At 47.4% G+C, this 27,221-nt stretch overlaps 1 protein-coding gene across 3 annotated transcripts in view; it reads left to right on the top strand.

Moving 5' to 3' along the window:
* Nucleotides 1-27,221, top strand: part of MAP2K4 (mitogen-activated protein kinase kinase 4) — an 89,840-nt gene that overhangs the window by 40,983 nt on the left and 21,636 nt on the right. The window contains exons 1-4 of one of the 3 annotated variants that reach the window (XM_050319546.1): nt 3,086-3,171; nt 8,505-8,600; nt 14,098-14,272; nt 23,678-23,797. In XM_050319546.1, coding sequence (XP_050175503.1) covers nt 3,101-3,171; nt 8,505-8,600; nt 14,098-14,272; nt 23,678-23,797 — 462 coding nt within the window. In that variant the 5' untranslated portion in view covers nt 3,086-3,100. Of the gene's footprint in view, nt 1-3,085; nt 3,172-8,504; nt 8,601-14,097; nt 14,273-23,677; nt 23,798-27,221 lie in introns of those variants that run through there. The other 2 variants (XM_050319547.1, XM_050319548.1) reach the window with 2 other exon arrangements.

The raw sequence follows: 27,221 nt of genomic DNA, 5'->3' as shown, positions 1-27,221 counted from the left end.
CACCTTGGAGAGTCACAGGCTCTCCAGGGAGCTGCCTTAGGAACATGTTGGATGGTTTAGTGAATCAGCAGGGCTGGGTTCCTCAAAAGCCAGTGGGGGCCTAATTGCACATCAGACTCTGCTGCTTCCTTTTGTTCTAGATAGTTCAGGGACTGTTGTTAATCCTGGAAAGGTTTTTTTTCTGTACCAAAGCCTCTCTGACATGTCTATTGCTCTGCCTGCAGCTGGCAGAGTTCTTTAGAAAGTAACCTGAGAGAGTTTCTACCATTTTTGTAAAAGAATGCTAAACCTCAAAGGGGAATATCCTAAATTGGCATGTTCACAATTACTGGTGTGAATTTTCCTGTAAATATTTCCTGTCTCTTCCCCATTTCTATCACTGTCATTTCACATCTCTGTTGTCACTGATTTCTGTTACCTCTCTGCCATGTGCTGCTTTCCTGTGGCAGGGGGTGCTGCCTGGAAGCCTTGGAGGCAGGATTCAGGGTCAAAAGTACCAAGAATTTGATTTTTTCCTGTGACTGATCTGTTACATTTCCTGGAAGTTGCAGTCTCTGAATGTAATCAATCATATTTTCAAGTCAGCACAAGTAGAATGGAACCTCCAAGGGCGCAGTAGAGACATTTCAGTGTTTGAAGGAGCCTGTGGTAACCAGGCTTTCACTTTTCATACAAACATCACTGTTGGTTCAGTGCTGGAACAATGTTTCTTCTGCAGTTTTTTCAGGAGCATTTTTGAAAAATATATGAACTTTACCTTCTATTTTACCTTTTTTTTTTTTTTCCCCAAAAAAAGTTTACAAGTTTGTTTGGCCAGTGATCTCTGAGGCCTAGAGGACAAAGAGGTGATGTGGCCTGTAAAATACTTGAGTTCAGTATCTCAGGCCTCCAGGAGATCACCTCATCAGAGAAGGGGCTACCAGAGTCACTGTGAGATTTGAACGTGCTGCATTAAGGTCCTTTTTTTCTTTTAACTTTGTAAGTTTTGGTGTTTCTTAGGTGCATATCCTCTCTGCAGAGGAGCTTTTTGCTGTCTGCTGCTTCCAAAATAAATTTCTCTGTCAGCTTCCCCATCCTTTAGAGCTTCACTGCCCAGGTAGGACTGTTCTTTTCTTTTTGTGAGGTTTTGATATCTCAGCACTCTACTTCTGGCTTTCGGCCTTCCATATCTGGAACCAAACTTTGGACCTCCTGCATCTCCATTCAGCTAATTCACATGGATTTTTCAAGGGTGCTGAGCATCTGCCCTCCTGCCACAGTGCTGGGACCTGGGCTCCCCAGAGCTTCTGGAATCCAATCACGCACCCTTGGGTGTCTAAATGAAATCCAGCCTGATGTTATGTATGACCTGACTCCCATGGGTTCCGAGTGCTTCACCCATGCTGGGTGATTTAGCTTTGTAATCCTAAATGGTTGCACAAATCTCTGTGGTCCCCAGTCTGCAGCTGGGAAGCTGGGACACACTGTCATTTGGAAGAGGTGAAGGTTAGGCCAGCAGTTTGGGACAGGGTAGGGAGTTAACAGGGATCTCTGGTGATCTGTGTGACCTGTCCCACCACTGACACGGTGGGAGCTGCTGCTGTGGCTCTCACTGCACACACGGCCGTGGGCAGAGCTGCTCGTTTGGGAACTGCACTGGGACCTCTCAGCCTCGACCCTCCCTTCAGTCACCTTCCAGAGCACTGAGACCTGGCCTGGCCTGCCCAGACGGGGACAGCAGCTGGGAGCTGTGCTGGCAGGGGGGTTATCCAAGGTGGGGGAGGCTGGAGACTTCTGAGCCTGCCCAGAGCCACCTGGGGCCCCTGTCCCCGTGGGCCAGGCTGTTGCTGGCCCCTGTGCTGGGACATGGGTGTGCTGCACCCCCGTTCAAGGCGTGGTGAGTGACCTCTGTACTGCCTCCTCGGGGCACGTTGGGCAAGGGAAGGTGGGATGGGGTAGTGGCAGAGCTGTGTTACCTGGGAAGGTGTTTTTAGCAGTGTTGTCTCCAGTTTTCCTCTTCCAGAGGCACTGAGGTGGTGTCTGGGGTGAGGCCCTGAAGAGCAGCAATTCTGAGTTGACTACCAGACTTTTTCTACTGAGTTGAATGGTGTGAAGGTGAAGCATTCTGGATTGGTGGAAATGGGAAACAGAGAGCAATGAGATGGAAATGTTAATTTTCAAACTGAACTTGACTTCATTCACCATGAAATCTGCATCAATGTGGCTGCCTGATGGGACAGAGAGGCTGGACAGAAGAGCAAAGCTGGGGCTGTCTCCCTTGGATAGAAGTGTCCTGTAGACTTTCCTTGCCATACCTGGCTTTTAGTGAGCTGTGTTGTCTCTCCTTTATCTGGTAATGTGGCTCCATGGGGGACCCATGGTTGGCCAGATCCTTCCCTGAGACACATGAGGCACTATCCTTGACTCCATCCATGCTCCTGGCAAAATCCTGGTGTCTGCAGCCTGTGCAGGATCAAGTTGCTGCTTTGGGGATACCTGTCATGCTCCAGAGCCTGGAGGAGTGCCAGAGGTTGACCATTTTTCTTGGTTAGTCAGCTTGGTTCCAAAAGCCCAGGTTCATAACCTGAACACGAGGTCAGTGCTTTGGTAATACGTTCTGTGCTCTGCCGAGGAAGATGATTTAGGAAAGTCTGTCATCTAAACTATGGGGAGTTGGAACGTCCCCCAGCGGCCTTGCTGTGTCTGAGATGGGGGATGGTGCTGCCTTTGTTTGAAAGCAGTTCAAGGGTTCGGTGTGGTTTAAGGATTTGGGGTTTATGTAATTCTGCTGGTTGTGTCCTGACAGTTCCAGGGTGGCTCTGGGTGTGGCAGGAGCAGAGCTGTCCCTGTCCTGTGAGCAGACCCCGGGCACTCCTGAGCTGCAGCTCCTCCTCACACACTGGAGGACATGCCTGGGCCTGGCACAGCTGTGTCACTCCCCCCGTGGTGTCACTGCTGCAGTCCTTGTCTGGGAGTAGGGAAAGGAGGTGGAGTCGTTTCAGAGCTGGTATCAGCTCTTCCCTTCATACTGTTGTGTAACAGAAGCAAAATTTTCTCTCTTTCCTTTCTTTTGTTTCAAGGTGCTGCATCCTCTAGCAAGGAGAGCTATGTGCATGCTCAGATGCAAACTGGTTGTAAGTCTTGGTCTGTGGAGACTTTCAAGGCATTCAAGACACCAGGCTTCTCTGGAGGGTTAGTGAGAAAGTGGAAGACCACAGCTCCATTCATGTTGGACTTTTCAATAACATCTGAAGCTGTTGATGTATTTTCAGAGTATTGTAAGACCCATTTGTCTGTCCTTTACCATTTTATCTTAAATTCTGTAAGCTGTTCTAAAATTTGCATTTCGTATTTCGTGGAGAAGGTGAGATGTGTTGTCATCTCTGAGCCTTCAAATGGTCTGATTGTTTGCATTCACCAGTAAGTTTTCATCATTAAGAAGGTGAGATCCAGAATTCCTTTTGGCAACTGGAAGTTGCCAAAATTTCTCCCTTCCTCCCTCGTGCCATGAGCAGTCTTTGGGACTTGAGCTTTTTGATCAAAATGATCTCATGGCACCTGTGTGTTTCCTCCTGCATCCCAGGGTGCCCCAGGGATCCTTTGAGCTGTCCTGCCTGAGCATCCCTGTGTCTGAGCTCACCAGTTTGTAAGCCAAGCTCTGAAAACCCATCAGATAGAACTGATTGCCACTAAAATGTATCCAGGAAGCAGAGATGCTGTTGCTCATCTTTATAAACCATCTGAGAGCATGGACTGCCCTCTTGCCTGTTCTGTAGTTTCTCTTCTTCTGCCCCATAAATCTGCTTTCTGAGCTTTTTTTTCAATTCAGCGTCAATGGAGCTATAGATGTCCCACCCTCCCATCCTGTGTGTCTGTCGTGGTTTTGCCCTGGCTCAATTTACTTTTACACCCCCCATACAATTACTATCAGTTGAGAGAAGGTTTATGCAGACAAAAAGAGACTGAATTGAAAAAAAAAAAAGTATGAGTATTTATTATTAACAAGCTAAAACTAAACTATATCTACAACAATTCTACTTAAGTAAAAGGTATTATGTATTTACAGAAGATACTTCTCTCCCCACTCCCCTTTATATCAGTCTAAGGAGGAAAAGCAGTCCTTTTCCATTCTCGGAATTCCAGCTCTCTCTCTCTTTCTCTCCAGTAACTTTGCAGCACTCTCGTCGCAGCTGGAATTCTTTTTCCTTCTCTGTGTAGGCCTCCAGGGCTGGGCCTACCTCCCTTCTGGGTTAAAACCGAAGGCTGGGGGTTACTCAGGTCCTGAAGGGTCTCCTTCCATAGGCTTGCAAGGGGACACTTGCTTACTATGGATTTTCTTCTACAGGGTTACAGGGGATAATGGTTTAAGAGTTCACCCCTGTTTCCCTATGGAGGTCCCTCCCCATGGGAGAACAGTCCTTGATTGACTTCTCGGTATGGGTCTAGTCTGGATCTTTTACTCGGATCTTAATATTCCACCTGAGCCGTCTTGCTCCAGCATAGCTTCTCTCAGGGTCACAAATCTCCAGCACCAGCAGCATGGATCACTCACTGAGATCCCAAGCTTATCTGAGCCGTCTCGCTCCAGCATAAGCATCGTCCCCTTCAAGGGTCACAAAGTCTTCAACAGGACTCTGCCTCATCCGAGCCGCTTCTGCTCCAGCATAAGGCTTTCTCTTTCTGTCAAAGTCACAAATCTCTGGTGCATTCACAAGCTCCTCTGTGAGCCGCATGGGGGTCTCTTCACCCCAACAAACTTTTACAAGTGGCAAGGATTTTATTTTTCAGTCTTTACCCTGCTGAAGGGAGGGAGAGCGAAAAGGAGAAAAAGTAGCTCTCCCCCCTTCGAACTTTTCTTCTCTCTCCTGCGACTGCCAGCTTTGACCTTGAAAATCCTTTATCTCTTCACTGGAATTTCTCTGCAGCGGTTTCTGTCCAAGCAGTTCGTCTTTTAAACTTTTTTTCTTCACTCTTTTACAGAAGAGAAGGGGGGCTTCAGTACTACACCTGCCCCTCCCTGGCCCAAGCCGGGGGAGGAGGGGGCCTTGGCCCTCCTCGGGCCCGCTACCCTTCTACATGGCTGCTGCTCCTAATTTCAACTGCGCAACCAACCTTCTCTTCCGTTTTCTTAAAGATGTAATTAGCAAAGGCGTCACTGAACTTTTTGATTGGTTTTTTTGTCCGGAAATCATCTGGACAAAACCATCCTCAGCCCCAGGGATGGGCTGGTGGGCAAAACCACGACAGTGTCTTAGGGACTGGTGTTCTGGGACATGGATGAAGCCCTGAGGCTGAAGAGAGCCCATATCCCAGTGTTCCCTCCTCCTCCTTGGGCAAATTCAGGAACTGCTGGCTTCAAACACAAAACCTGCTGGTGTTTGGAGAAGAAAATGGGATTAAGCAGATTACTGTATTTAACATCTCTGAATATATGTGTATAAATATATCTGTGTGGACACAGAGGTTTGGTCTCTACCCATTTTGTTGATAAATGTATTGTTCAGTAATTATTTACAAGTAGCAAATAGGACATGGCTTAAGCGTGGGGCTGAGTTCGGTGTCTGTGTGTCTCTGCTGTGTTGTGCAGGTGGTGGAGCTGGGGTCTGACCCTGAGGGGCTGTCACTATGACTGTTGGACTCCAGTTAATCTGAGAGTGTCAGGCACAGACTTTTTTTTGGCTGTGTGACATACAGAATGTCAGAAGGGATTTTAAGTCTGGACCACCACAATTCATATCTGTGATTGAACTCGAACCCTGGCTCCAGGTGTGAACCTTGCAAACACATTCCTGCAGGAAACCTCAACAAACAGCTGCCATTGCCAGCTCTAGGATTAAACTGCCCATTGCTACTCTGTACTTGTATTTGGGACCTCACCACATTTCATCAGAGCAGAAGCACATCCTTTATCCCTTCAGACTTTAATCACCAACTCATAGTAAAATATCTTGGCTTTTGCACTGGCTATGGAGAAGTGAGCCAACTCTTTTGCTTTGGGAGTTCAAACTGAAGGAATCAGTCACTGCTTTTGTCTTCTGTACATAGTGAGGAATGGAGAATAAAGAGAGGAGAGTCTGCAGACTCAGGGACTGCTTTGACCCCACAGGTCATTGTTGACAACTTCTGTTCTTGTTCTTTGCACAAATGAGCGACTTTCGGTGTGTGTTGTGGAGGACATCTGACCTGGATGGACAGGATGCACCCAAGAAAATCAGCTGCTCTACAGAGTGCTCATGGAAAGGACATTGTGGTGGCCTGGATGGAATGTGATGGACATGGGGCTTGGCCTGCAAGGCTGAATTGTTTTGGCAGTTCTGTTTGTTTGAGGAACAGACTTCTGAAAAGGACTTAGGTTATCTGGGTTTGCGCTGTATTCTGTCTGTGAAAACTACAGACATCATCCTTCAGATTCAGGTTGATGTTCTTGCCTCATATCTTGAAGGCCTCTCCATTTTGGGAAACCTCATTGAAGAAGGAGCTGAGAATCATAGAATATACAGAGTTGGAAGGGACCCCTCAGGATCATCCAGTCCAACTCCTGGCCCTGCACAGAACATCCCAGTGATCCCACCATGTCCCTGATAGTGTTGTCCAAACCCTCCTGGAGCTCTGGCAGCCTTGGGGCTGTGCCCACTGCCCTGGGGAGCCTGTTCAGTGCCCAACCAGCCTCTGGGGGAAGAACCTTACCTTGTTATCTAACCTAAACTTAAATGGCCAAGCTGGGCTACGCTGGATTATGGTGACCCTGAGCAGTCTTCTTTGTTGAGCCTGTTTTAATTCCCTGCTTCCTAAGATATGCTTTGAATAAATACAGAGGAGCAGTTGGTCCTTCATGCTCGGCATAACTGATGCCTTTGCAGAGACAAGTGTGGATCAGTTGGAACTGATTGTTCCTGGTATCTCTTGATCCAGCAGTGTGAAGGTATGTCCTCTCTGAGGAGCCATGGGGGCTTTGCTATAGTGGAGCTTGGGTGGTTTTCTCTCTGATCTTCTTTCGCACCAGTGAAAGATGAGAAAGGAGCTTCCCTGGGAACATTGACCTAACTCCTCTCAGCACCTTTAGTTTTCTGTAAACATCCTCACAGAGCTTACAGCAAAGCACCTCTCTGGAGGGTCAGTGGAGAGCACCGTGTCCCACCCAGCCATCTCAGAGGAGACCAGAGGGAAATCTCACCACACTGCTGGAGCCTGGGAACCTTCACCAGGCAGCTGCTTTCACTGGCCTGCATGAGTCTTATGTCTTAGAGAAGGGACACTTGAAAAATGCAAGTCAAATTTGGTCTACTTGGTCGTCGCGAGCTCTCTTTTGGTCAACGTGTTGAAGACGGAAGTGTCTCTGGGAAAGCGATCTCTGTCTTGCAGTCAGGTGGTTTGTGTGTCTCCCATCTGTCCTTGTCTGCCATAGAAAGAAATACATGGCCAGGTACATTCTTGGCTCTGAATTTCAGGTTATTTCAGGCTGTGATGCAACCCAAAGTTTGTGGGATTTTGTTGGGCTGTGTTTAAATTCCAAGAAGAAAATAAATCCCAAAGGAGATGTTGGATTTTCCCTGACTAGGACTGGAATTTTGTGACCTACAGAAGATTATATTAGAAAAATCACTTGCTAGGAGGGTTTGAAACCAAACCATTTCTTGTAGTTGAATTAGCAGTGCTCAGAATCTGCCCCTCTCAGGTGGTTCCCACCAGGAGCTGAGTGTAGCCCCTGGTTTCCTGTGACTGTCCACGGCTGCAGTGGTCAGTGGTCCTTGGTACAAGTGTTCCAGGACCTGTTCTCCACACAGGGCTTAGCAGAAACCCATCTCTCCTGAGCTCCTTGAACTGCTCTGAGGTAACAGGTCCTCATGTTGGGAAGGATTTCCAGAGCTTGAGGGACTCAGAGATCCCAAACCCAGTTGTTGTTCCTAGAGAAGTCCTGTAGTGCAGAATGGTGATTAACCTTGTCAGCTGTTGGGCTCTGGAGGGAATAAGTAAGGATGTAGTTGTTCAAGTCATTTGGACTTATTTGGGAGAGGGGCACTTATTTGGCAAGTGCACCTGGGAGAGACCACCGGTCCTAGATTGGTGGATTCAGGATGGAAGCTCGATTTTTTATTTTTTTTTTTTTAAGAAAAATGATTGTTAATAAGTTCTGCTTTAGAGAGCACAAGAAATGCAGTGCAGGGGTGGTCAATGTGCCTTGAGGAAGCAGCATGTCACTAACATACAGGTGTTTGGCTAATAAGCTAATGCATGTTTCTAATCACAGTAATAATACAGTTGGAAATAATAATTGCCATTGCTGTAAAGAAACAAATTGCTTATGACTTAATATGTTAAAATGAGTTCAAATCAGGTGCTCCTTTGCTCCCTAGGAGGGGAGGTTACTTAGGTGAACCTTGGAAGAGAAATGGTACAGCTCGTTAATTTGTGATGCCAAGTGCTCGGGGGGCAGTGACAAGCTGAGTATTGTGTTGTACGTTATTGTGTCATGTGATAACAGCACCATGTTTTCCTGTCATTTCCACAACCTTTCCTGGCTGAAGTGACACACAAGCAACCCTGGGTAGTAATCACATTGTCCCGTTCAGTTTCAAAAGGAGAGAAGCGGAACTCATCCCGACACTGTCCAGCAGGCTACAGTAAGCTTCCCTGTCTGTTAGCCATTGTCAAATCTTTCCATCCTGCAAAAATGGCATCTCCTAAAGTCATGGAATTGTCTCAGAAATAGTGTCATTCTGTAGGGTGACTGCATCTCAGTACCATTTTGCAAACTGTTTATAGTGTGTTCAGGTTCTTCTGTTGATTCCTATGGCTGTGCTCGTGTCTCTGCTGTCCTCTCTCAGGACCCCATGGCCCAGGAGAGGGAATGGTTCAGAAAGAGGGTCAGCGTTCTCAGAAGGGTTGTTTCATTAATTAGCTCAGTGTTTTCCAGTATTATCCTGAAATTCTGGAATGCAGTGTAAGCCTTGAGCTCCTGGCAGTGGCGGGGTCAGTGACTGTGCTGCAGTGCTGGCTCGTGGCCAAGGCAGAGCGAGTTTGGGATCAGTGTGCCCAAAGAAATTCACCACCATGATGAGAGGAGAGGTTTCCTCCATGTCAAGAGCAGGGTTAATCAAAATCCTTTGTAACTCAGTACTTTACTAGGGAAGCTGAATACAAAATATTGACGTTTAAAAGCCTCAGCCAAGCCCCGCTGAGACTCTTCACAGCCTTGAACATGTGCTGGGCTGAGACATGGGGGCTGTGGAAGGGCTGTGCAACTTCCACAGCTTTGTTATTATCTTTATTTTAAAGTTTTGGAGGAGCATGAAAAGCAAGGGTAGTGCTAGGGAGAATTTCAACCTCTTGGCCACAAGGAAAGGGAGCAAGTGTGCTTTGCTTTAGTCTGAGTAGGTCAGAGGTGGAAAACTATTTTCTTCCTTTGCCACATTTTCTGCATCTCTTCTTTACATCTAAGAATCTGCTATAGAATATAGTGAAGCCTCAGGATAGCTTGTATGGGTCAAAGCAAACCCACATTGGTTTCTGTCCTACTTGCAAGGATGCTTTTTGCTTATCAGAAGCAAAAATTTCTTTTCTTGAGAATCTAAAAGATTTGTAAGGGCACCAGCATTTCCAGTCCTCAGAAAAAAAACCCAAAACATTTCTTCTGGAGACCTTCTCTAGTGAAATTTAAACTAGAGTTGGTACTATGTTAGCAATAGCCTGCAGGATCTGAAAACTGTTTTAGAAGTGACACAGACATTGAGATAGAAGCATCAAAGCTCTCCAGGACCTCTCCAGGCTGTTGGAAAATCTTAGGAGGGACTGTCAGCCTCAGTCCTAAGCCATGTTTGTAATCTGAAGTTATGGACAGTGCACAGTGTCATTCACACCCTGCAGTTTGCCTGGAAGCTTTTTTGTTGGGGTTTACACTTCAGCTTTGGCTGATGGACCACAAATCTGTTTTTAAAATGCCATTGTGTCGAGCAGCTTTTTTACCAAACTTGTAGAAAAGTAGAATATATTCTCATTAACTGTAGTGTAAGTAGGAGCTTTAATGGGAGACTTCTGAGCAGAATCCAGCACCAGGCTGGCTTGGGAGACACAGTGGCTTGCTTGGATCTTTTTGCCTCTGCAGATTTTATTCATGTCAGCTGTAGCATCGAATATGTCAACTTTTGGGCTGCTTTGAGTCCTGCAGAGCTCTCAACAAACTGAAGCAAAAAGGATATATGTAGCTACCTACAGCATCTTTCTGACCTTGCTTCATGTCTGATAACTTCCAATTTAGCCTGAAATAACCCACCAATTTTTCTCTGCTTCTCCCAATGGTCCTTCTTTTTCATGCCCAAGGAAGTGCTTGTTTTTAAAAGTTTTGGCCTCCCTGCAGTTGGGTGTTAACAGCAGGGCTCAGGGAACTAACACAGCCTGTCTGGGAGCTTCCCAAGGTGTCTGTGGGTGTCCCCAGGAGGTTGTGGGGGTCTCTAGCCCTGGCAGTCTTCCCGTGCAGGTTCAGCTCTCAGCCTGGTGCCCTGTCCCAGCCCGGTGCCAGAGCCCGGCTCCTGCCAGGCTGGGCCCGCAGAGTCAGCTCTGACAAAGGGCAACTGTTTGGAGTTGTTGTCCTGCTTGGTGCTCCTAATCCCTGGAATAAGTGCTGTGACAAGCACAGTAACTATCTGCAGTGAGACAGACACATTGGTGCCTTTCAAGTGCAGGGAGCACAACCACCCCCTCAGCCCCTTTTTTTCTTCCTGCCTTTTGAAAATTTTCAAAACAAGATGAGGAGTTGGAAGCTCAAGTCCTGGACAAGTCATCAAGAGCTGTGGTCACTAAGATGCATTTGGAAATGCTACCTTTAACTGTTTGAGGAGTATCTAGGAGTATCTATTATTTTTTAAAACCATATATGAAGCCCCACAAGTTCATCTTGCACATCCTGAGCATTTAGAGAATATATTTCCAATTTTTGCTCAACATTCCCAGCCTTAGAGAAAAGTGAAAGGGTAAGAGGAGGCACATGTCTGCTCCCATCTGTGCAAGCTCTGATGTGCATTAATCACAGGGACTGGGCACTAACTACTTTTTGCCTTCACCAGACACTGTGTGGTTGCCCTGCTATTCTCTGAAGCAGGCTGCTGTAGTATCCAGAGCACTAGAATGTAGTGCAGGGCTTAGGCAGCTTTTCTGTCTTTGGAGGCATGTTCACTTAATGGATTTATGTCCTCATCCATCTGCAGCAGTGCAAACCTAGGAATAGATGTTCTGCATTGGTGATTTCAGTTTTTTTATTGCCTCAGATTTACATCAGAAAACTCCCAATTTAGATCAATGCAGAGTCTGTGTTCTAGATTTGCATTTTTGAGCTGCTTTCTTGGCATGGAAATCCATTTAGATTTTGATTTACACTGAAAAATTCCTGATATCAAGCGTAGCCTTTTGACATTAAAAACAATCATTGCATTCCCTTTACGATTCTTGAGGTGGACCTGCTTACATGTGGCAAATGAGCTAAATGAGCAAAATCTCTATTCAAGTGTCTGTCACTCTGTCAAACTTGTCATTTGCTTATTTGACAATTTCCCTGGGTATTTGAGAAAAGCTAAGCAGAAGCTGTGGTTGTGAGGCAGGGCAGATGGCATCATGGATCCGTAACGGCACTGAGCTCCGAGACGGGAGGGTTTAGGGGTGGATGGTGATGCTGCAGCTCAATCCAAACCCCTGGAGAGCTGCAGAGCCCTCGGTGCAGCCCGAGCAGGGGGTTATTTCCAGTTCCAACCTTATTCCTGGCATTTCGAGCCACTGTCCCTCAGCTGCCCAACAGTGGCACAGCTCGGCTTTCACACACAGCTGGGGACACACAGGCTGCTTGTGTGATGGAATTAATGAATTCCAAATCGCTTTCTCTTCTGGTGGAGCATCAGAAAAGCAGAGTTTCCTGGGCAGAAAAACAGAGGGAAGAGTGGAGAAGGCTTTAATTGCTTTATTTGAATAAACTACATCAATGTTTAAATTTCTTAACTCCATGACAGCTTTGGTATGAACTTGGTTTCAAAGATCTGGAAAGGGTTTTCTCAGAAAATCAAAACTCAGCTCTGTTAAATGTCACCTCTCTGCTGTCTTTCCTCTTTTTGAAGAGGGTTTAGCTCTCAGTGGTTGTGCTCCTTAGTGCCCACCAGCTGGCTGGAGGTGAGGCAGGAAATGCCCCTTTGCCAGTTCCTCTTCAGCTGGTGCTTCTCACCTCCCTCCCTTAGAACAAAAACTATTTTTATGGTACTGACAAAACATGATGGTGGAGCAGTTAGACAGTAACCTGTTCAGAAGTTGCCTGTGAGACACTTGGCATGTGTGGAGGTCATGTTTCTTTTCTTTTTTTTTTTTCTTTTCTTTTTCCCTCTTCTTTTTTGACATTTTGCTGCCTTATTTTCATTCCTTGCTTTCTAGTAAGCAGCTTCCACGGAGAACCCCTTCAGTGCAGTGCTTATTGTAAACTGGAGCTCTGAGACAGGTGTGTCCATCCCCCCTGTGCTGTGCTGTAGCACTCTTAGGGGGTTTCCTGAATTTCCTGAATGCAGTGTAGGGACACTGTAGAGAGCAGCAGATTGAAAATCTCGAGCTGGGCAGGTTAGAGAGCAAGAAACTGCAGTGCAGACACAGCCCAGAAGTGGGGAGAGGAGCTGCTCCCCAAGGCTTTCATCGAAGGGGCCAAGGGCTCTGGACATGCAGCTGCCTCAGAGCCAGCAGCACCAACCCAGAGCAGCACAGGAGGGGCTGGAGGGCAGCAGGTGAGGTCATTTGAACCAGTCACTTGGTCTTTCACCCTCACAAAGCCCGGGGTCCAAATCAAACCCGGTGGAGGTCTCAGTTGGGTCCCCCGTGACACCCAGCTGGGTGGTGGTTGCAGCTGCTGGTGGCCAACGTGGGATTTATCAGTGTGGAATCAGCCATGAGCTGTTTATTCCTCGGCTGACAAACTCCATGGGTTTGGTTGGATCCACCACGTGTGTTCTGCTCGTGGGGCCAGACCCTGTCCAGGCAAGTGGGGGCTGAATCAAATGCCCAGGAGAAGTGATCAGAGCCTGAGGGACGAGTGTGACAGATGTGCCCTGTGCACAGGGCGAGCACAGGTACCTGTGTGTTCACAGTCCCTGTCAGATCAGTGTGCCCCGAGTGGGAGCTGCCTGCAGTGCTCTTGATGCATCTCAAAAGAGGGACACGTGGGGTTTTGGCTTACTTTATAACCCAAGAAGTGTGACTCAGCTAATTAATTAATGAAACCCTGAAATTTTGCATAGCATTTTAAGATGAAAAGTGTTGCAAATACTTGTGCATTTCCTCTTAATTCAGTGAAAACATTGGTGCATTTGAATGAGCTATTAGAGGCACCTTCAAACAATCTCGGAACTCCTCTGTTCACACATTTTGGACATTGGTCTGATCCTTACCTAGGCAAATTCTGGTGGCTTCAGTAGGAGCAGGGTTTGCCTGCGAAAGTTAATTTAGGTGTTTGGTAAAGACACACTTGAACAGGCAGTTTTTGTTTTCATATGTCACAAAGAATTTGTCTTGCTTTTTATAAATTACTGGCTCTCTATTTGGTTTTGAATAAATTAAATGATTACCTGAATGTATTGGGTTTGGGGGGTTTTTGAGTTATCTTTTTTAATTGCCATTTTCCATGGAGGGCAAACTTTTTCTGAAGTCTCCCTGGGTCACCCAGAAGAACTTTGCTTGTGTTTGACAGAATCCCAGCTGGAGGGGAGGCAGGTGCCGGGATGTGGTGGTAGAGCAGCAGGAGCTTTGGGGAGATGGGGCTGGGAGTGCTCTTCAGGCTTTTGGTGCTGCATGTTCCCAGATCCTGCTCTCAGCCTGATGCATTTTGTGTGAGTGCTTAGAATGGCTCTATGAGACACATTGAATTTTATGCCACAGCTGGAGAAACTTATCCTTAATTGAAGCTGTGGGCAAGTGTATGTCATTTTTGATTTAACATTTACCCTCACCCCTGTACCCCTCACCCCAACCAAAATCCTTTGTGGAGTCAGATTGTTGCTGTAGCTTTGTGAACCCTTCTTCTAATGTTTAAACAAGTGCTGAAAAGAGACATTTACGGACTATTTAAAATGTGGAAAAATTGCTTCCCAATATTTTTGACAGAGAGAGACTGAGAACACACAGCATTGAATCATCAGGAAAATTGAAGATTTCCCCTGAACAACATTGGGATTTTACAGCAGAGGACTTGAAAGACCTTGGAGAAATTGGACGAGGCGCTTATGGTTCTGTCAACAAAATGGTCCACAAACCAAGTGGGCAAATTATGGCAGTTAAAGTAGGTGATGCCCATCCTTACGTTTGTACTTTAGTCTGTTGGGATGCTGTGTGATGGAGAATTAAGGTTCTTCCATCTAGCACCCATCTACTACTCTGTTCTATTTATTTCTGGTGTAAAGGCTACTGTTTGCTGAAAATACAGTGTATAATGGGCATGTTTTCAAGTGATTTGTGAATTTCTCATAATTGCTGTGCCCTTTTGAAAATGTCAATCAGGAACCTGCTGTTCTGAGGGGATCACGTATCTGGAGACTGATGATGGGGCACGGGCCTTTCACCTCTGGGTCACTGGTTCAGGTACAGCCTAGGCTGGTGGGAGACACAACTTGACATCTCACAGCTTCTTGGTGTCTTTTGCGAATTAAAGTAGAGACTTAAAATTAGCTCTAAGTCAGCATGTGCCATGGTGTGGCCTCACCAGGAGGAACTGGAATGGAGTGGATGTCTTCTAGGGAGTGTTGTGCTCTTGCTGATGTGTGTCTGCTTTGTTCTTATCTGTTCTGGAGATGGAAAGTGCAGCAGTTTTCTGGACTGTCCATTTTCTACTTTATGTTACCCAAAAACACACCTTAAACACAGAAACAATACTCAGCCTCCTCTCCCAGCTGGGCACTACAGAGTATTCTGTCTTGCCACAGCAGAGCTGCTCCCTGGTTATCTTTGAGGATCTGCTTGTCCATGGAGGAGGGCAGCACCCATTCTCTCTCTCTCTCTGGTCCTTTCCCTTGCTCGTTGCAGGTGGCAGATGATATTCATCTTTAACTGTGTCAATGAGATCAACTATAAGTGCACTTTGCCTCCCAGGAAAGAGCAGAAGTGAGCTATGTAGGAGTCTGTGTTACTGTCTTTTCCAGCTCTCTCTGTCTTCTTTGGAATATTACCTGATCTGATCTGGAGACACTCGCCCCTGCTGATCTCATGGGCCAGGCAGACTTATCTCAGTCCCAGCTCCAGCTGCTGTGAATGTTGATACCTGTCTCTAGTGTGTCGGGTTACTGGAGTAACCCTCATCTTTGATCTTCTCCAGTAAATACTGACTGTCACAGCAGTGGGATCACTGGTTAGGTCTCTGAGTGTTTTGGGTCACCATGCAGTGGTGTTTCAACCTGGATTTGAAACCCTAAAAGTCTCCAGTGGAGTTAGAGGTTGCCTGTAGCTAAAGGCTCTCTTCTTTCAGTTGCCTTTGGTAGAGCTCATGGGTGTATTTTGCAGATGATGGGTTGAAAACTGTTTGTGTAATGAAGTGATGCCTGGGCACCTCCAGCTTGTTAAACCTGGGTTGTGTGAGCTGGGTACCTGTAGTTTAGCTCCTGTAGCCGTGGGTATGAGGAAGGCACACCCCCAGAGCTGAGAGGCTGCTGTCTGGAGCTCTGCAGTGGGTACAGCCATGCGGAGAAGGGCAGTGGGATGGATTAGCTCATGTCATGGAGGAGATGTGTCTGCTGGCACAGGGATTCTCTTGTTCCAGACTGTTTGCATGAGGACTTGTCAGTGTTGTAGGTGAATGTTGTCACTGTCAAGGGCCTGTGCTGAGGTACAGCTCCCATCTGGGAGGCAGAAGGCACCAGGGCTTTGTCCCTGAGGCACAGGGCTGGAGATAACATGGCACAGCATCTTGAGCTGACTTCCCAAAGGAGAGGTGTGCTGAGCCTCAGGAAGGTGCTGGGCTTAGGGGCTCACTTTAAAAGAAACAAAACCTGATGGTTTTACAGTGGCTAAGCTGTGAAATGTTCCAAGCTGTGGGCTGGTGCTACCTTCTTTTCTCTGGCCCCACTTCTCTTGGGCAAGTGTGGCTAGACCTGCTGGGGAAGGAAGGTAGGAGGATCTGGGCAACAGTATAATTTCTAAAATGGTAGAGGTGAGAGACTGTTCTCTTTGTCCCAGTGGGGATAAGACATGAGACTGGGCAAAGGAACACCTGTGGGTGGAACAGTCAGTGAGGTCCCCAAGGCAGTAGCAGCAATTCCCCAGCGTGGATGGTGCAGTTCTTTGAGACGAGGTTTCAAGATGGGGCTGAGCTTGGTAGTGACTCATTCATCCCACACTCCTCAGACTTTTCTTTCCCAGATTGCTGCTTTTGGGGCAGCCAAGGTTGTGCAATAATCTCCCTGCTCTGCTCTATCTCAGTCTGCCCTACATGGCATCCGTGTTTGGGGCTGTTCCCCTCCTGCTCTCTCTGTTTCTCTCAAGCCTTTGGTCTCTTGACAGCAGAACTGTTGCCTTCAGCTGTGTGCTCTCCTTCAACATAATGCTCTTCTGTAAGAGAGGGTTGAGAAGGGAAAGGGTGTTTTGTGGAAACCTCTGTGGTGTGGCACTGTGCTGGGGCAGGCATTGGGAATGCTGCCCTTCACAGCTGGATTGTGAAGCCAGTGTCTGGTTATTTGGTTGGGCTGCTGTCCCTCCTGTTCTTCCCCGAGAGCAGCAGGCCAAGCATCCTTGGAAGGACATTCAGCAGGAGGAAACAGCTTTATGGGAGCTGCAAGCCAAAAGTTGGCTGTTCTGTACTGCTCATTAGATGCAGAGAAAATTGGTGCAGGGACCTGTCCCAGTTGCTCCTCCATCCTTCCCCACCACTCCCCAATTTTCCACTATCATCACTGCAAATTCCCAATGCAGTCAGGAAATTCCTACCCCGCTTCTGGAAGGGCCAAGTCCTGTTTGCACCTACATTGACCAGGCTTGTCACCCCCTTCTGTCACACACAGGTTCAAATCCTCTTTGTTCTACAGGTGTGAAACATTGCTGTTCCCCCATGCTGGAGGCTTCCTCTGGCTGGTGGCAGCTCCTGCGGAGCCAGGCCCAGCCTGGCACCTCTGGGCACTCATCCTGCTCCCCTCAGCCTACACAGGTGTGGCTGCCATTGTGTTTCCTGTTCCCAGCTCCTTCCTCTGGCTTTTTATAGCCTATCATGCCTTTGCACAAGGAAGAACTCCTTGAAACTTTCCTCTTGCTTGCTGTATGTGGCACCAGTGCTGGGCATGGCTTCGGTGCCCCAGCATGGCCTTTTTGCTGCACTTCCTGGCAGTATTTCTTACCACTGCAGTGAAATCATTCCTGAGTGCTGAAATACCACCAAAATAGTTTGAGATCTGCAGGTGGAGGCACTGTTTCCTTCCATTTTTCCTTTTTGTGCATTTTGCTCCCATCAGCCCATGGGTCCTGGCAGATGCAATCCTGGCACCTTCAGTGGCATGGGCAGGGCTGCCAGGCCCTGGATGAGTCAGGCAGCTTTCATCTGTGCTCCAGAGTCAGCAGCAAAGGAGGAAAATGAGCCTAAAATGAGCCTCGTGTTGCTGGCTGGAACCACTGCAGCAAAGCTTCAGCTGCTGGAGCATGGCTGGGATGATGAGCTCTTATCCCCAGTCCTGCTTGTCCCTCTCCTTCAGCCTTTGTCATTCTGTCCCTCTGTGAATACCTTTTCTAATGACAAAAAGACATTATATACCTCTCTGGCAACGGGCTGGAGGCTGGAGTGGGCTGCAGGAGCAGGGACCTGGTGCTCCTGAGGCTGCCACCTGCAATTGCTTGTGCATTCCTCACCCTCTCAGCCATGGAGAGCCTCTTCCTAGAACCATCAAGAAGAGAGGGAGAGGATGAGGAAAGAGGAATCCAGCTCAAGAGGTTTTGTGTTCAAACCTTTCTCATTTTTGCCCCTGGAAAGTGTTTTATTATGTTTTTCAAATCTTCCAAACATTTATTTCCAAATCAGAATCAATCGTCTCATTCATTAGGTCCCTTCCTCCAGTCTCCCTGGAGATACAGAGTCCCTGTTTGCTCTGGATCAGCTGCCATCTCAGTCTTCCTGTTACTGAAAACACCCTTTTCAGTTTCTTGAGGATTTATTGGCATATGAGGTCAAGACTTTTCCAGGTGGGAAAGAGAACAGCCCAGTTTTGCCCAGTGCCAGCTCTGGCTATGCAAACTCATAATTGTAAGGCCAGTTTGTGTACTAAATCCTTACCTCCTTGTCAGGTTTCTCTTCATGGCTCCTCATTTTCCTTGAAGTCTCTTTTCCTGGCTGACATTTGCCTGCCCCACCGGCACCAGCTCTCTGTGATGTTTCTGGTTACACTTCCAGGTTCACCCAATATCCTTTAATTTTGCTTCTGGTTTCTTGTTTTCATGTTAGCCTTTCCCAGTCTGGAGCAGTTTGGAAGTGACCTGTCACTAATGTCCTGGGCTTCTCCACTCCAGAGCCCTGGTCCCTTCTCAGGACCTGCTCCAATGCTGTCACTCTGGTTTTATCCCAGAGGCTTCACGGTCCGTGCAGATCTCCAGCCCCTTTTGCATTTGCCCTCCAGCATCACCACGTGGTGTGGTGCCAGCTGCTCCAGGGACACTTGTGCATCTCGTTCCACGAGAGTACCGCAAATCTGAGGCACACTGGGGGAACCATAGAGAAGCTGCATTTTATTTGGGTGAAATGGTTTTCTTGGGAAGCTCACCCAGCTGCTGGGAGGTTTCTTTCTGTTCTGAGGTTTCCTTCTGGCCCTGGTGATAGTTCACACAAAAAAGGTGCTTTAAAAGATCCTTGGAATATGGATATAAAAGTACATTAAAAAAAAAAAAAAAAAAAAGACCAAACCAGAATGAAAGCTGGGGAGCATTCTCCCACCTGGAGCAGGATGCTCTGCTTTGCAGTGAAATACTGTACACAGTGTGGGTTTTATTAGCCAGGGTACTTCACAAGGCCCCTGGAAGGCTGGGAAAACTGCTTGTTTGAAGAGTTCCTATAATAAATCAGCAAATATTTAAAATAGCCAGTCTTTGCTGTGTTGGATGGCTCCCGTGCAGGTCAGGAGCCCGAGCACAGCAGTGTCCTGAGCCTCCATGTGTGTATGTGCTGAGCCTCAGGCTCAGGGAGGAGCTCTTCACCTCCTGCTCCTCCCTCTCAGCCCTCTCTGCCCTGCAGCAGGGAATGCCTGGGACATCTGGGGTTCACTACCAGCAGCTTCTACCAGTTTCTTTTAAACCAGTTCAGCTGTGTGAGAAATACATCACCAGGAGACGAGTAGAGTGGTGTGTGCTTTGTTGACCTTCAAGTTTCTTATCATGGCCCCATGGAAACACTTGCACCTCTCTTTAATTGATTTTTTTTTTTTTTCAGAAATGTTTACAGCTGGGAAGAGGGCATTTTGTCCACAGTGTTCAGTTTTTCCCCACTCTGAAAGAAGTGATTTTCAGCTCTATGCCAGAATTTTCTTTATCTTCCAATATCTGTTTTACAAACCAGCCCAGCTGATTTAGTCCCACTCTGCAGTGTTGTACAGTCCACCCTGCAGTTCCAGTCAGTGCCCTTAGCAATTGTTGCTCTTTCAGTCTAGCAGTAGTTTTTACCTGCTCTGCTTCTGCTCTAAACTTACCCTAAGAAAATCAAAAGCATTTTCAAGATCAGTAGGGTAATCGGAGATGTCAGACCAATGGGTTGTCCCTCTTCTTCCTGGAAGCCAGGAAGCCATGGAGCCTTTTCTTGTTAAGAGCACAGTGTCTCTTGTACATTATTTTGTCCGTGCTCGTTCTCTCATCCACAGCTTTAAACCAGAAGTTCCTGTCTGACTTTTCACAGGTTTTCTCTGATGGCAGTCCCACAGCTGAAGGAGGTTGAATAAGTATCAAGTATCCCTGAGAGCAGAAATTTAACAGTTATTTATACTTCCATGATCCTTCCATCCTTATCTGGATGCTGATAGCCCACAAAACCCCATCAAAATAACACATTATTGTATTAAGCTCCATCAAGGGGCAAATTTCCCTGTCCTTCTAATGTCCCATACGGCTTTTGAAGAGAAGTCTTGGGGCTTTGTTGCAAACCATCATTGTCATTTTTTGCACAATTGGGTGCCCTCTCCCAAACTGACACCTTGAGAATTTTCTGTTGGTCATCTCCTTGGGTCTGCTGACTGAGAGTCAGGGACACCGGTGCTCCCAGCCCTGCTGGTGGGTAACTGAGGAGGGAATGAATGAGCAAGGGTTGAAAAGGCCATGGTAGAGAGAGTGAGAACCTCATCACAGGAGATGGGAAACTAGTTGTGATCTACTTCAGTCAGCATTAAATGTGTTTCAGATGGTTAGATGATATTCTCATCCTCAGCAGTGGCTGGGCAAACTCCTTTTTCCCTGCTGGTTTAGTGTCCCCACTCCTTGCCACCCCCTGGGAGCACTACTGGCACTGCCAGGCACTGCTGTGCTGAGCTTTCTGCTGAGGACACAGATAGGCCCCGTGCTCAGGACAGTGCTGGGTTGTCTCACAGCTCGAGGAGGTGGGTTTCAGTCTGGTGTTTATAGCTTTTTTCTTTCCTTTTTTTTTAATTGGTCACTTCCTTTTGCACCTGAATCTTTCTGTGTGAGAATTGGGCTGGATGGTGTCTCTTCTCTTTTGGGTTCAGTTTCTGGGATCTGGTTTTAGGTTCCAGCACAGATTATCCTTTTGCTGTTGATGCAGCTCAGAGCTCTTGTTCTTGGTGTCAGAAGGCTTTGTCCCAACCTGTGTTTGTATTAAAAGTGCTGGAGAATTTTCTCCTGGAGGATTTGATCCAGTTTAAATTTGAGGTCAACAAGGAATCGTTAAAAAAGAGACTTTCCATAAGCCTCTACTACCAACCCCTCTTTTCCATCTGTGCCTTGTTTGGCCCTGAAGTCACCTGTTAGTGACTTGTCAGTGAGTGCCCACAGGAGTGACCAGGCTGAGCTGTGAAAGGCCTGAATCAGACCCTGCCCACCCCTGTCTCAAATGCTGCCTTGGAGGAGCTGCCTCACCTTGTGTCTTCCTTCCCTGCCGTGTCCCATGTTCTGGGGGAGTCTGTCTGTGGGAGATGCTGCAGTGCCTTGCACTGTTCCTTGGATTTCAGTAGCATGTTGAGTCGTGGGTTATGTGCTGTTTGGCCAGTGACTGCTGTTGCCTTCACTCACCTTTTGCTGTTCCTTCCCTGTCCTGCTGGTGAATTCTGGTTCCTCATAGTGGACTGGGAGTGCTGGGCTACAGCAGGCCCCCTGGCACACTCCAGCTAAACAAAGCCACTTTTCCAGCCTGGGCTGACCCCAGCTCGGTGCTCTGCTGCTCCTCAGAGTCCTCCCCTCCTCCTGAGCTTGCCAGTCTCCAGTACTCTTGTGTGAGACCTCCCAGTCTTGTACGTGTCATTCCCTTTACTCCCTGAAGCAATATTTGTTGGAGTGTCCGTGTTGTCTTCTCAAGGTGTCCTTTGGCTCCCGTGTCTGCCTGGACCTGTGCCATACAGCTGACCCATGGTCTGTGCTCTGGGTCCTCTGCCTGCCCTTTCCTGGGGGAGATTGTGTTTGGGAAGAGGAATGTTTGGGTTCAGTGTTTTTCTGGAGTGTCATTAAAATTTTCTCCACCATCCAGCATATATTTCACATGCTTTCCAGAGCTGGAGAAGTAACAACAGAGAAGGAATGTCAGAGGTGGGAGAAGATGCTTTCAGGGGAAGTTGTGGAGTTTGAGGAGGACACTGTGGGGGTGGCTGTGACAGGATTGTGCAGGTGCAAGGGGAAGGCAGAGCAGGGCTGGAGGCACTCCCAGATGACCAGGAAAGAGGCTTTTTGGAGACAGATATGGAGTGGGCAAAGAAGGGGGAGTGTGAGTTACAATATGGAGAAAAGCTCCCTTTGGTGTTGTTCCTCATCAAAAAGGTGACCTTTGCAGTGTGGGCCACATCTCAGTGAGAGACTGAACTGTTCCTCATTGGTCTCACCACACTAGCTTTGGCATCCATCGTCTCCTCTGGAGGTCAGAGCACTGGCACTTTCATTTCACACGGTGCTGATGGTTTGTCAGCTGGAGAGAGACGCTCAGTGTGCTCAGCCTGCCGAGTGCGGGGTGTGCAGAGCTCTGTGCTGAGGGAGGGAACAGTCAGACTGCTCATCTGAACTCGTGTGAACACTCCTGAACCAGTGACCTAGAGGTGAAGCATTTCCCTTCCATTCCTGGCCCGTTGCTCCTGTTCTTGCTCTGTTGGTGACCACAGGGTCCCACCCACCCACAGCACTGTGGGGTGTGGATGTGATGGACTGTGTGTGCTGGGCAGGTATCCTGACAGCTCCCCCAAGAACTCTAGAATGAATGGGGTGGGGAAAGGGCAATCTGAACACAGCAATTACTGGTCTAGCCAAACTAGAGCTACTAGAATGTTAAGAATGAGTTGTAAAATACCAAAATATCACGATACACCAAAGGTAAGGAAAATTAATGTTGATACTGTCCTCATTTTGTGTGGGCCATCACGAAATAGTCCTAAAATACGTAGTCATGCACTGTTTCACATATGGTTCTGTATGAATGGCCAGCCTTGAAAGTACCTTCATAGCATGGCTTTGTGCTGGCTGTGTGGGGGTCCTGATGCCACAGCAGTTGCCCAATCAGTGAAATGGGTGCTGGTATCCTGTAGATTTTTTTCACAACCTTACATAATTTTTCTCTTTGGATAGCCATGTAGTTTTTGTCCTCGAGGAGGGTCCAGGCTACTTCTCTTGCTTTGAACTTGTTGCCAAGTATTTTTTTCTTGTTTTTTTTTTCAATAGTCTTTCTACATGAGTCACAGCTTTGGGATCACGATTTCCTCACCTGTGATTCAGAGAATGCATTAATTAGTGCAAGATGTTAAATATATCTGTAAAATCACATGAACTGTGGATGGTCTTCTCCATCCTTCATTTAACCAGCTTCATGTTTGATCATGTACAGTTTTCTGTTTTCAAATGTGCATTGTTCTTTCAAGCCCAAATGAGACTTCTCTTTTTAGATAATGTATATATAGTGTATGTATACATACAAACACATATATATATACAAGGTATATATAAACAAAGTATCTTTTATATAGTGTTAATATTCCTTTGGCCAGTACTAGGTAAAGAATTGTTAGTTTGATGAGAAGAGCTCCCAGGACTGCTGCCCACCATTAGCATTACCAGAGCAGTGTGTTCCCTGGGTTACATGACAGTCTCCCTGTGCCAGCCATGCTGGAGGCTGTGGAAGGAGCCTTTTTGGCTTCTGTACTTAGAAATTTTAAACACAGTGTTCTTTGGTTAAATTTCAAACCAGCCTTCAAGGCCCATCCAGCATGGCTAAGAACTGTGTGGGAATTTGTTTTGAAATGAAAGCCTGGCTGTGGTGTTTTGCTGAAATCTCAGCTCTAATTTCCTTCTGACATTTCATCTGAAAATGTTGATGCTCATGCAGGGGTTTTACAGTCTGATTAAACAGTGTTATTCACTTATATTTCTTGTTTGAGGACACAGCTTAATTCTCTGCAGTGTGTTTGAGCATGCCTAGGGGACTGCCTGCTCCACCTGGGGCTGGGTCCCTGGCATGTGTCTCCATCAGCAGGGCTGAGGACACAGTAATGGCATGTCAGTGATAAATTCTCTGCCACTCTTCCTCTTTCAGAGAATTCGGTCAACAGTGGATGAAAAAGAGCAGAAGCAGCTGCTGATGGACCTCGATGTGGTGATGCGAAGCAGTGACTGCCCGTATATTGTTCAGTTTTATGGCGCGCTCTTCAGAGAGGTGGGCACCCCAAACTTGCTTCATTTGGAGCACAGTTTGGGTTTTACCTTTTTTTTTTTCTTTGCAGTTTCCAACCTGTGCTAAGGAGGAGAAAGTTGATTTATATTGGGTGTCTTGGCTGTCCACTTTACTCAAGGGTATTTATCCAGGAGACCCAGATGTCTGGGTGCTGCAGAGCACGCACATGCTGTTCCCACATGTTGTTTTGTGTCTCTGTGTATTCCAGTCTCTCCTTTCCTGCTTTTCTTCTCTCTGGATGACTCCAGGTCTGAGGCTGCCCCACGCAGTGTGTGCTACTGGGTTGGGCTCTGGGGCTCAGCACTTGGGCACAGCTGTGGTTTGTGTTGGTGGCTGTGAGGTGTGACCATGGGGAGGCCCTGCAGCCCTGCTGGTGTTGTGGTTGCTGTGATGGTACTCACAGCCCCTGTTCCCTGACGGATTTCTGTACATGCCCAGGGTGTGTCAGACACTCCCAGTGGACACACAGCTGCCTCAAAGCCTTTTGTACCTACAGACATGTAAGGAAACAAGGGCAGGTGTGCTGGGTCAGACCAGAATCCTGGCTGGGTGTTCTGCCTCTGGCAGTGGCCCACAGGATTTGCTTGCAGAAGCCTGTGTGATACTGCACCTCAGCCTCTGGTCATGTGCAGCTGAGTGTCTCTTTGATCAGCATGTGCCATCTGTGTGCTGAGTGACTCTTACTGGATTTATTTTCTGTTAAAGTGTTCAGTTTCCCCTTGAATACATGTACATTTTGCATCCATGGTTCTCCCTGCAAGTCACTTCCCTTGTTTATCTACCCCTTGTTTGACTGTCCATCACCTCAGAATTGTGGAATTGTTTAGGTCGGAATAAAACCTTTAAGATCATATTCCAACCACTAAACCTAACACTACCATGTCCTCAAGTGTTACATCTGCGTATCTTTTAAATGTCTTCAGGGATGGTGACTCTACCACTTCCCTGGGCGCCCATTGCAATGCTTGATAACTCTTTTGGTCAAGAAGTTTTCCCTGATATCGAACCTGACCTGCCAGGGCACACCTTGAGGCTGTTCCTCTCATCCTGTTACTTATTCCCTGGGAGCAAAGCCTGACCCCCACCTGGCTCTACCCTTCTGTCAGGGAATTGGAGAGAGCAAGAAGGTCCCCCTCGACCTTCCTTTTCTCCAGGCTGAGGCCCCCCAGTTCCCTCAGCTGCTCCTGCTGCTCCAGCCCCTTCCCAGCTCCGTTCCCTTCTCTGAACATGCTCCAGCCCCTCAGTTTCTCTGCCAAGCTGCTCACAAAACAGCAGGTCCAGTGGGGCACTCCCTGGTTGGTTCCCTCACCAGCTGTGTCAGGAAGTTCTCTGCCACACACTCCAGGAACTTCCTGGACTGTTTCCTCTCTGCTGTGTTGTTGTACCAGCAGACATCTGGTAAGTTGAAGTCTCCCAGTGAGAGCAAGGGCCAGCAATTGCAGGACTTCTCCCAGTTGCTTATGGAATATTTTGTCTGTCTCTTCATCCTGGTTGGGTGATCTATGACACTCCCACCTCCAGCTGTGCCAGTCATCCCACCATGGCTCCATGATGGCAGTTGTGTCATAGTTTTCTTGCTGTGCAATGGCTTCCAGCACCTCCTCTCTGTTGAATGATTTTGAATTTCCATCCTGCTGTTTTGAGTGCTCCCATTGCTGCTGAGCTTTGAATGACCAGTAAAAGCAGTTGGAAAGCTGGTCTTTCCCATGCAGCCGGGCTAGTGTCGTGCTGTGGTTGGAGGTCAGACGTCAGGCTGAGCCAAGTGTTCAGTCCAGGCAGGAGAAGAGCCACTGAGCACTGCTGAGCAGTGTGGTCCCTTTGCAAGAACAGGAGTTTTGGAAAAGATTAGTGTCCAAACATGACTGCTGCCTCTCCTTCCTCCTGCAGCTCTCCTGTGGGCTTGGATTATCCATACTCCTGTAAGTGCTCCAGTGTTGAAGGTGCCACAGTGTAGGAGGATAGACATGGAACTCTTGCTTGTTTTCCACCACTTCAGCACAAACCCATTACCTCTGCTCAAGGGAAGAAGGAAAATAAAGACCTAATGGCTGCTGGTAGTCTTTGGGCATTATCAGGCATAGCAGGCTGTGTGGAGTCTTGTGAGGCTTTACTGGGGAACTGTTAGAGAGAAGGTCAATGTTGTAGCTAAAGCCCAAAACTGGGGCTGAATATTCAATTCTCACTTCTAGAGAGTCTGCCTCTGTAATTTTGCCAGGTCACTCCCCTGGCTTTAAACCTCAGTCCCTAAAATAAGGATGATAATCCTTCCTTTTCCCATCCATTTGGGGCCAGTGTGCATTGTCCATCTTACACAGTAGAAACTCCTACCAACTGTGGAGCCTCAGCTTGGCTGGAAACTTCCAGCTTTGCTGAAATATCAATGACAAGGCTGTCAGCTGGGGTGAGGAAAGGTCTGTGGGCAAGACAGTGTCTTTGCAGATGCTGATGAGGAGCATGTTCAGAGCTATCACCTCCCTGCAGCTCTGGGCACATCCCAGGATGTAAATGTAAATATAATAATATATAAATAATATAAAAATGTACCTTGATCAGCACCCAGATGTCAGCCTGGCTGCACTGTGTCTTGTCCAAAAATCCTGTCCTCCTGTAGCCATCTCCTTGCATGGTCTGTCTGGGAGAGGTTTCATTGAGGTTGCTCTTGATGGAGTGGAATCCCCTTTTCCCCCTTCAGCCATCAGTGGTGTTTGCTGTGGAGGGGAAAGCAACCTTCCTCAATCCCTTATGCCAACGTTGTGTTCCAAGTCATGTCCCTCAGAGCTACACAGGTGAGCTGGTAGGCTTGGATGAGGTTTTCTGTCTTGTCAGGTTAATTACATATTCCAGTATTAATTAGAATCCTTATGTTTTAATGGTTGGAAAGTAGGACAGCAGAGAAGCACATAAAGGGAAAGAAGGAATTTCACCAGCATGTTTGGATCTGTCTCACCCCCCCACCCCGCTTACCAGATCTGTCTCAAATAACTGTGAATGATGCAGGCCATTGCTGCACCATCCCCTGGAGTGTAGGAGCTCATGAGACATTGCAAAAGACTGAAACTTTCTCAAGAAGTCCTCAGCAAACCATGTAAAATAATGTTCCAGCATTTCAAGGTGAAAAGTAAGGAAATAAATTCCAAAAGGCAGATCCTTTTGGGATTAGCTGCTCTGAGCCAGGATTCAAATTCTTTGGGTAGGGATGGAGCTACAAATGACAAATCTTTTTCCTGCTCCTAAAAGCTGAAGGACTTCCATTTGAGCCTCTTTGGAGGAGCTTACCCACTGAGCAGGCAGCTCGTGCAGTTGGATGGTGGGCAGGATTCGAGCTGCTGTGGGAGAAGCAGCTGGGATGGACCTTTCCACAACAGTGAGTGGTTCATATGGAGAGGCAGAACTAAGCTCTTGAATC

Source organism: Myiozetetes cayanensis, unplaced genomic scaffold (genome assembly GCF_022539395.1).
Source record: "Myiozetetes cayanensis isolate MyiCay16 unplaced genomic scaffold, myiCay2020 scf22, whole genome shotgun sequence".
NCBI lineage: Eukaryota > Metazoa > Chordata > Aves > Passeriformes > Tyrannidae > Myiozetetes > Myiozetetes cayanensis.
Note: the sequence above shows the minus strand (reverse complement) of the source record. Positions and strands in the feature narration are given on the sequence as shown.